The sequence below is a fragment of the Mangifera indica genome, chromosome 16 (assembly GCF_011075055.1).
Source record: "Mangifera indica cultivar Alphonso chromosome 16, CATAS_Mindica_2.1, whole genome shotgun sequence".
NCBI lineage: Eukaryota > Viridiplantae > Streptophyta > Magnoliopsida > Sapindales > Anacardiaceae > Mangifera > Mangifera indica.
Genome location: NC_058152.1, coordinates 13,301,138 through 13,311,804, shown reverse-complemented (window position 1 = coordinate 13,311,804; position 10,667 = coordinate 13,301,138). Strand labels below are relative to the sequence as shown.

Below are 10,667 nucleotides of genomic sequence, written 5' to 3'. Positions count from 1 at the left end.
AGGAACGTTAATTGGTTGTTAATTGTGATTAAAATTTGGATTAGTTTAATCTAATTTTGTTTTATTTTTTAAATATTAAATTTATTTTTATTTTTATTTTCTTTAGAACATTTGTGGGTTGCAAGAGAATCGGTCTTGAAATTAACGAGGATCTCTAGAATTTTAGCAAGCCTTAAATTCTCTTTGTTATATTTCTTAACTTTGCTAAATTAAATATTAATATTTCAGTTATAGCCAAGACTTATAGAGAAGGAGGATTGCACATTCTTGAGAGAGGTTTCTGACAATTTTCTCCACAAGGTTTGAGGAAATTAATCAACCCCCAAGTATTTGAGATACTGGCAAATAAGCCCAAAACATCCTTTTTAATGTTTGTTTTTTCAAATTTGATTTTACACATAGGTTGATACATAAAATTCCTGGATGAGAAGTACACCAAATTAGAGACGTAATCTAGTGCAAGTATATAAGAAAATATTAATAAACAAGAGATGTTTTTAAAATGGTTTAAATTATTATTTGAAATTCTACGTTAATTGTCATGTTATTGTTGGTTATGATAAGACCGCGTGATAATATGTATGTTAGAATTGTTATTATCATGTCCTTTGATCTTTGTACAATTCTTAATGTATAAGACAAGAAGTTAGAGTTATGTAATTAAATGTATCAAATTCCTAATGTAAGAAAGAATCTAGTCTCATTTTGTTTTTATGGAAAGTGGATTTTTGAATTGGTAGGGAGTGATTGTTTTACCATAAATGTACGAGATGTAAGAGAAACGTAATCCTATGACTAAATGAAATTGAGTTTAACATGTTGGATAGATTACGAGACTTTAATTTGTCAATTCCTATTATTCTTTTTATTTTCAATTGAAAATATATTTTATCCGCATTTTGGATTAACCTACATTTAGACAATGTGATTAGCTATTGCATACAATTTGAATATCTGATTGTTTACTTGGCGTTGCTTTCATAAGTTTGACAATGTTTCATATTCTTTTAAGTTTTTGTCGATATATTATATTCTGTACTTTATAATATTTCACTCTTCTATTTTATTAAATTTATATTTTAATATTAATATTAATTAAAAAGTAGTGTTATATGCATAATTTTTATACATAATTTTGTATATAAATAATAACGTGACACTATATAATTAAATATAATGACATATTATTATTTGTGTATAAAGTTGTATACCAATACAAATTATATGGTGACATGTCATTATTTGTGGATAAAGTTATATACATAAATTATGTATATAGTTTTATTGTTAATTAAATTAAGGTTATAATTAAATAGATGTTAATGGATGGATTTTTGGGATGCATTTGTTATAATTCAAAACCTATGGGTGTCTTTAACTTAATCAAACCTTGAGGAGGGCATGAAGAATTAAACAAAAATTAGATAGGGAAAAAATTTCGAGAATTTAATAAAATAAAGATGTCCCCACTAGAAATAACTATATATATAAATATATGATTATTACAAGATTAAAATTTAATATTAAGTTATCGATAATAGATAGTTAACGGGTTGGGACAGTCAAGTGAGGTCAATTAATTCCTTTTAAGCCTCAAAATTTTTTTATTATAATATATATAAAATACCAATAAAACCTTGAACTTGTCATATTACCCTTTTTAAATTTTATTATTCCCATTAGCCCCTTATATATTTACTAATATTTTTGACCCCTAAGTTTTATTTTTCCCTGAATCAAAGAAACAAGAAATAATTTGTCAAAGTTGGTGATAATGTTCAAATTATATAAAACAATATTAGTTGCTATCACGACATAAATTTCCAAATATAATTAATAATTCCATCTACCCTTCCAAATCTTTCTTCCTGATTTGATCCTTTGGATTTGAGTCCAATTGGTTGAAATATTTTATTTGATGGGTGGGTGTGCTTGGTTGTCAAGAAAATGTGGGAAAGAGTCCTCAACGTCAAATTGGGAAGTAGTCGGTGCACAGAAAAGGAGGAATAATAAAAAATCTTGGTTATGAAAAGGCCAAATGACTATTTCCCACCCAAGGTATGCGTTTTCTCCAAGTTTCCCCCAATTAATTTTGAAAATATCATTTACTCACTCATGGTTAGTTAAAATTAACGGTTTCAAGGGTAAAATTATTATTTTGTCTGTATTATTAAAAATAAACTTAAATTTGATTTTATTTTCCCTCCTAAACCCTAAAAACTAACAATTTTCCCCAACCCAAGTTTTAATAAACTATATTTTCCCCTCTAGGGTTTTCAATTTTCTGAGTTAGTTTTTTGACATCATTTCTTCCTCTCCGGTGACCTCCAGGCCACTCCTCTTCCTCTTCGGCGTGACCTCCTTCCGACGGTTATTCTGGAAACTGTTGTCGACAAAGATGACTTGTCTTCGTAGAGACGAAGACGGGGTCTTCGTCGACAAAGACCTCGTCTTCGTCTCTGGACGTAGACGATTCATCTTCGTCAGAGACGAAGACATCGACGAAGAAGACTCGACGACTGTGCCTACCATAATCGCTGGAAGGAGGCTGCGCCGAAGAGGAAGAAGAGTCGTCTGGAGGTCGCCGGAGAGAAAGAAACGATGTCGGAAAACTAACTCTGAAAAATTGAAAACCCTAAGGGGGAAAACACTGTTTTTTAAAACTTAGGTCAGAGAAAATTGTTAGTTTTTAAAATTTTAGGAGAAAAAATGAAATAAATTTTTCAAGGTTTAGGGTTCTGTTAAATTTAACTGGCCACGGATGGATAAATGGTATTTTCAAAGTTAACAGAGAAAACTTGTCAAAAGTGCATACTTTGGGTGGGAAATAGTCGTTTGGCCTTATGAAAAATGTGATGATTTTCAGATGGAAACTTGATAGGAGTTTTTTGGTCAATTGCCCTAAAAAAAAATTAATGGTGGGCAGGAACATGACATTGACTCATCAACTTCACCATATCTAGAAACAATTTGACAATTTGCATGCCCATTGAGCATTGGGGTAACTTTATTAGTCAAATTTACAACATTTTTAAAAATAATAATAATAATAAATTACCAAAGAATGAAAAAATCACAAAAAAATAAAAAAAGTTGTTAACGAGTCGAGCTTCGGTGTCAACATCTTAAGACTATCTTATTGTTACTATTGTTATGAATAATTTAGAAAGATGATTGATAGTAATATTGCTAACCCACTTTCTGAGCACCATAAGACTAACCCATTGCTGGTCTTGTTAAAAAAACTGCACAACAAGATTCCTTCGGAGAAAAGGGATGTTTCCATTTTAAATTTTGAGGTATGTTTGTGCTTACCCTTGTAAAATATGCATTCTTTTACTAGGCCAGAAGGTTTATTCCCATCTAAAGGTTTTTTTTTTATTATTTTTGAAAAAGCTAAATATTTGATTATGACCAGTTAAGTTAACCAAATCATTTAATTTTAAAATTTTATCCTATTTTTTTCTTAAACGTTAAAAACTAATAATTTCTTTTGTACTAAAGTTTTGAAAAGTTATATATTTTTTCATAAGATTTAAATTTTTTAATGAACGACAATTTCTCCAATGTTCTCCCGATGATGTCTCTCTTTCCTAGTAATCTTTTTTGAAGCTGTTGATTTATCTAGACAATGAACCAAATGAATTGTTCATCTATTAAAAAAAGTGAAGTTTCAAAATTTCCAATTAAATTTTCATATAATAAATAATAATATTGTAACTTTGTTTTTTCTATTAAAGAAACTGAAGTTTCAAAATTTCCCATTAAAATGATCAAATTTTTAATTTTCTATTGAAGTAACTAAACTTTTACTATTTTATATTGTAAGTACCAAACTAATCATACCTCTTTTAAAACAAAACAAATTAAACAATTTTAATTATATTTGTTCAAACTTTTAATATAAAATATTAAAAGTTTTGTTCTTTCTATAAAAAATTCTAAAAATCCAATTCCTTCGATAAGAAAAACCATAAGTTCATCCTTTCAATAGTAAACAACAAATTTTAGTCTCTCCAACAGAAAAAATATGATAGTTCAATGCCCCTAGATATTTTTATCCTTAATTTAAAAAATCCAGTATGCATTTTTTTTTTTTATAACGCGGAACCCCACCCAAACTGGACCGTCACATTGAGCTGAAACTAACCATATTAAATAGAACAAACCCAAAATCTAGTAATTATCCCACAACCACTGAACCTACAATACGCAATTTAGTGTAGGAAATATGCAAAGTTATCATAAAAGTCTAAAATTTTGTATTCTTTTTAATATTATTTATCCAATATAAATCATATAAATACATAGTATATAACTCAACTAATTCAAGTGATATCTTAAGAGATCACCATGCCACCCAAGGTTAATACACAAAAAATTATAACTTATTACAATGTGGAGCTCATGCTTATTTGTAAGATGCTCAAGTTGGGCTCATCAAATAAACAATTTCGATAAACCTGTAGTAATCACAATAACAAGATCACCTTTTCAAATAAACAATTTCAATTTCATTGTGAACTACTTGAGTCAATGACAAGAAAAAAATGTTAATTTGATACGAAATTGGCTTAAAACTTAAGTCAAGTGATTTGAACCTGAAAATTTTGTTAAGGATTTGTTGGATGGTATCTTGCAGAATATTGATCAATCACCCATGTAAATGATACACGGAATGTTTTCTTCTCCGATAACTGGAAATCCTTTGATAAGCACACAGTAGGAGGCTTGAAAGGGGATTTGAACGTCAGATTCTAATTATTAAGTTGTTGGAGTTCTCTTCAGTTGCTTTTGTAAATCTTCTGCTAGCTCTTCTGCGGTATACTCCACCCCGAAACATCTTACAACCTCCATGTTTGGGCTCATCAAATACCTGTTGATTTCAGAGTCAGATGAACAAGTGCAAATCAAGAAAGACGTTACCGCTAACAAAAAGGAAAGGAAAGAAATAATGGGGTTTCGGAGTTGTGACTCACATGTTGTGGGAAGACTCAACAAGATAGTCACCCCCTTCCTCTTCGACCTTCTTGAAATATATGCGGTATTCCTGTGCCATCTGCCTAACAGCTCCAACTGGTCCAGTTAATCCCAATATTCTTGAATCAAACTCTACAATACTTGAACAGAAAATATGAAATAAACGGGTTAGGCTAATTTGTCAATATAGCAAAATCGACATGCTCCACATAAATAGCCTTGTAAAAACTTCCGGACCTTTAAGGTAAGCACGGAGTTGTGCAGGTGTATCACGCTGAGGATCGATTGTGACAAAGACTGGTAAAACCTTAAGATTCTTCTTTGACTCTTACCCCAGGCAAAAAAACAATGTCAGAAAGATAACAAGATATTAGGAATAAAACATCTTGCTAATTAAAGAGACAAACCTAAGATATCTACAGCCTTGGCCATTGTCTGGACTTGCTCAGGTCCAACATCAGGAGATGATGTATAGCCAAAGTATAGGAGCACCCAATTACCCAGAAAATTCTTTTCAGTAATAGTCCGATTTTCCATATCAATAAGAGTGAATGGGCCACCTATAATTGGGCCCTTGACAGCATCAGAACCATGGCTCTTCCCCTGCCCTGATTCAATACAAAATGGAAGAACTGCAATTAGTAAGTCCTTTGGTTGACTAAAGTACTGTACAATCTTAAAAAACTCACAGTAGCAAGGAAAAAAAATCATTTATTGTAAATGGATACAGAATTCTGTATACTGGTCAGTCAAACTTAGGCAATGAAGCAAAATGAATTCTTTGGTTTAAATGCCAATTTATGCAACTAAAATTGAAGTCGCACATCTAGAATACTCTTTTGGACAAGCATTACTTGTTCCTGTAAAAGCATTTTGTAGATGTGTACTCATTTTCCTAATTAACATGCCCCAAAAGCAAAGTGGGTCAGCATAAATCCTCACATTCAAATGCTAAAAAGGATGCATCTAAGTGCTTAAAGTACTATGGCATTACAAACCTAACCAGTACACATAAACCACAAACATTACAGAGTCATCACACTAAGGCTTCTGAAAGGTTCAGAACATAAAGAAAGTGGCTGCACTAACTCCAGTTCTGGTGGATATCCTTAACTGTATCAGCAAATATTTAATGTATTTCAAGGAGAACTGTGATTGATAGAACTAATTGATTAAAAAAAAATAAAAATTAAGAATTGATAGCAAAGAATTCTTGTACACAGCGCCCTAAATCCCTCGACCCACCTGGACATGGTAAAATGAATCTTACTCTTGATTATTTATTTGCCCTATATTATGATTCATATATCAAACCCTAAATTTAATCTGCAACATTCAAATAGTAATGAATATGTAAGCATACCCTCCTGTCATCTCACTTAAGAGTAATTTTTACAACAGTCCATCAACACAGAAAAATTTCAGTAAGAATGATTTTCAGCTCCATACTCTACAGGGAACTTCAGCAAAAGTTGAAGCACTGAGTTGCATCTAAGGATGATGGGGAAGCTTAAAAACAAAAGGCATACTGAGGTTAACAAGTTCTTCTACAAGTTACTGTGATAATAATCCACTTCAAAAGTTTTTTAATGAATTGCATTTGTTGGGCATGGGTAGAGGCCTAATCAAAGCTCAATGAGATCATGACTAAAATTAACAAAAATCACACAAAATCTTCCAAACATGGGTGAGCACAAATGCATGGACATGACATCAGAAAGACTGGCATTGAAGTTAGTTAAGATGAATGGTCTTGAAAATATTTTGAATTGATAATTTGATATACATAATGCAGTAAAAGTTCTTGGATTTGACTCATGAGTGAAGACTAAGAAGAATCAATTTAAAATGGCAAAACTAAAGATAATAAGCAGTCTAACACTAAGTGCTTGATTCCAACTTCCAAGCCCATTATAAGCAGTCATGTAAGAGTAATGAAACTTATATTAAAACCTTTTGGAATAGCTCTCCTCTCGTCATTGTAATGAACAATAGTTGCTAGTCCAGCAAATCCCAAAAGAGCACCAGGCTAAAAAGGTAAATTAACAAATAATAAAAGCCAGTTAAATATGGATATTTATCAATGATATCTCTTTCCAAGAAAAACATGACAACTTAAAATGTCTGGTACATATTAATTTAGAAAATAGAATGAGTGAAGGAAGCATACAATGACATAAGTACTCCATGAATGAGAAGCTTTTGCTTCCACAGGCATTACACGATTACCATCTAGTCCATGATTATGTCTTGATGATTTCGTGTAGCCACAAGATTGAACTCTCTTCGATGGATCAAACCTATACCAAAATTTGCATAACTAAGAATAATGCAAACATCAAAAACATAGGTAACAAGACAATTAATGACAAAATAAACCTAGAACTTCCTCAAACATCCTACATAGATTGACCCTACCAAAAAGCTCATGGCAGAACAATATCAATCACCACTCCAAAGCTTGCAACCTCATTATCTAACTATATTCTCAATAACAGGAACACCAATATCCCCAAGCATCATTTCTTCTTTGACTCAGAAATCTACACTACACAATCTCACATGTACGAACACTTTGTATATAAAAATTAATCAAACCAACGACTAATATCAAACAAACCCAATTCAAAATAACAAGAAAGCAACTGAATTAACACCTACGAACATATTTTTACACATGATATTAAACAGAACTTATCCCCCTAACACGAATAAACAGAAATATGAATAAAAATTTAACACGAGTCAGAAATTTAAGACAAAAAAATAAATAAATAAAAATAATAACAGGAGGTTGAAAGAATTTAAAGGAGAGACTTTTGAAGGAGATTCAGAGGCTGTCTGAAGCGGTGTTTGGGGGAAAAGAAAAGAAAGCGAGAAATGGGCATTGTTTAGCGGAAAATTTTGGAGGTGGGCTTGTGAAGGAGTGCTGTTTAAACCCAAGACTCATGTTGAATTATTTTGAAAACTTTGCCTTGTTGGCCAAGATCAAAAGTATTTTGGTTTGAATATGGCAATATAATTATCTTAAATATTATAAAGTAAAAATTAATATAAAAATTATTAATTTAATAGTTCTTCACAATGATATATTTCCTTCCTATTGATAAATTTACTCAACTTAAATCTAGGGTTCTTCAGAATTAGATATTCAAATTGAACTAATAATTGAATAGAAAAATAAGATATTCAAAAAATCAATTTAAATATCGGATCACAAATATTTAAAAACCCAAATTTAGTTAATTATACTAAATCATGGTTCAATTAGTGAATTAGATCGATTCAATTATCATATTGACATTATATAATTAAAACTTATTTAAAAATGTTAATTATTTAGGTTAACATTCATCTAACCCTCGATTAATCGGCCTTCGAATATAGCCAAGCAAGGCAAGGTGTCCAAAATTCCTATAAGAACAAAGGCCTCATGAATTCATGTTCAGATTTGAAGCTTCATTGGACCCAATTAAATGGGCTTACAGAAAATTGAGCTCATGGACCCAGATAAAAGGTCAATTTCTCCTAATTGGTATGGGCTCATGACGAAGTTTGAACCTTGATTGGACCCAAAACAAGGTCCCTAATTCCCTTGTCACAATGAACAAAAAATGCTACATAATTTTCAAATTATCATATTGTAGAATTCGCCAATTAGACTACATATTTCATCACATGAACTAGTTAAGTCACCACACTAAACCCAATAGAGAGATCAAATAGGCTTCATTGAGGATGAATTCTTAAACAATCTAGTTAGGTCACTTACGGCCGACTCAATCTTTAATCAAATTTATAATATTCAGTTCAAACATAATTTCATTCAAATTAATGTATAATATCACTAAATAATTATTAATATAATAAATAATATTATCAGAAGATAAATAATATAATAAAAAAATAATATTATTAGATGAATAAATCAACCAATCTTAAATTGAGCTGTTAAATTAAAACTCAAATTTATGATCAATTTTTTCAAGCTAAATCGGTTTGAAACATTTCCAACCCTTATTACAATAATAATTATTGAGTCCAATTTTATCGACTCTGATGGGATCAGTATCTTTTCTTACCCAAAGCATATTCTACTAAACACAAACACATGAGAACATTTTGTCAAACACATTGTTGGAAAATCCGTTGGTCATGGCCTTGGTTCTTGAGCTGCCAAAGATATGCAGGACAGGTCAACTGTCAAACTCTGCTAATCCCTTAGTTGTATTTTTTTTTTTGACCCACTTAGCTTTTATAATTACAAATTATGCAAAAAAATATATAAAAAAAAAATTATTGCATACACGACAACTTTGACCCATTTTCTTTTTAGACTTTTTAAATGTTTGACTCAATCCAATCCCACACCTTTAATTTTGAAGCTTCAAAATGTGATCCTTAAGCCCAACATGTTGCATTCTAACCACTACAATGTATTTTTCCACATTTTTGTGCTTAATTTCATGCCCACAACATTATTCAATGGATCCAACTATCAAAAATAATAATAATAATAATAATAATAATAATAATAATAATAATAATAATATCTCACCTTTAATTTAAGTTTAACCTAATCTATATTGATCCGATGATAATTATGTGCGTAATTTATAGTTATCACAAAATGAAATCGGTTGAATATATGATAAATGTTGGGGAAAGCATAATCTTGGGGATTAGGTAGGGTTGAACATGGGCATGGACTTGTCCAATTACTTAATTTTATTGCATGAAGTTCAACATCATTGAAGAGTTCAATTTCTTAAACATGGAGTTGTCAATTTTTATCCTAGAAACCAAGGGTTATCTTTGACTAAACTTGTTAGATTATGCTTTAATAAAATTTGAACTTTTGTATTGACCGGAGTTTGTTGGTCATTGCCTTGGCTTGATGGTCGGCTTTAACCAAATGAGGTTTCTCCTCTAAAAAAAAATTTCGTAATATTTTTTAATTCAGATTATGTTTATTGACGTTGATCGCAATTTATGAATGTTGATAAATATTGAAAAAATTAATTAAAAAAATATTGCGTAAAATATTATGAAATTAATTTTTTTAATATTTATTAACAACAATAATAGAAGAGAATATGAATTAAAAAAAAAAAGAGAAAGTTTATATATGAGAAACGATTAATACTTTAATTACCTTGTAGCTCAATTTTATTAGGGATGAATTCAACTGAGTTGATTTGAATTTAAATTTATATTCAATTTAAACAAGTTGAACTTGAATTGAAGTTTTAATTTAATTCAAATTTAAGAGTTTATTGATATTATCAAACCAGAACTCTTATTCTCTGACGACTTTTCTTTTTCTTCTATTTTTCATTATTTAACATTTTAACCGACTCAAGTTGACTGTTTCGAATTCCAGATGTCAAGTTTGAATTGATCTCTATTCAAATTTAGCTGAAATATCCACTCTAAGCTCAATTATGAATGTGTGTGGAATCATTTTTAATTATGCTGTGGAAATATTTAACTTGAATGAATCAAAATCTATGATTTTATAATATATAATATTTTAAAATTTTATTCCATTATAATACTTTTCATTTCTTTCAATAGTAATATGAATTCGTATCCATCTCTTTAGTTGTTTGATTCTACACATGTGGTGAAGAATAAGTGAATAACACACCAGAAAGGAAACCACCAAAAAAGAACAAGAAAATTAA

At 30.2% G+C, this 10,667-nt stretch overlaps 1 protein-coding gene across 2 annotated transcripts; it reads right to left on the bottom strand.

Moving 5' to 3' along the window:
* Positions 1–4,239: 4,239 nt before the first annotated feature.
* Positions 4,240–8,010, bottom strand: LOC123198663 (protein SCO1 homolog 2, mitochondrial). Of its 2 annotated transcripts, XR_006498099.1 has the most exons (8): positions 7,798–8,010; positions 7,151–7,280; positions 6,934–7,009; positions 5,388–5,588; positions 5,218–5,307; positions 4,980–5,112; positions 4,602–4,876; positions 4,240–4,463 (listed from the first exon to the last, which is right to left on the bottom strand). XR_006498099.1 is itself a non-coding variant. In XM_044613400.1 (7 exons), exons 1-7 carry the CDS (start codon positions 7,866–7,868, stop codon positions 4,765–4,767), a joined length of 813 nt encoding a protein of 270 aa, XP_044469335.1. In that variant the 5' UTR covers positions 7,869–8,010; the 3' UTR covers positions 4,240–4,764. The 2 variants fall into 2 exon arrangements, 1 of the variants encoding a protein (XP_044469335.1); XM_044613400.1 differs by having other exon boundaries at positions 4,240–4,876.
* Positions 8,011–10,667: the final 2,657 nt, after the last annotated feature.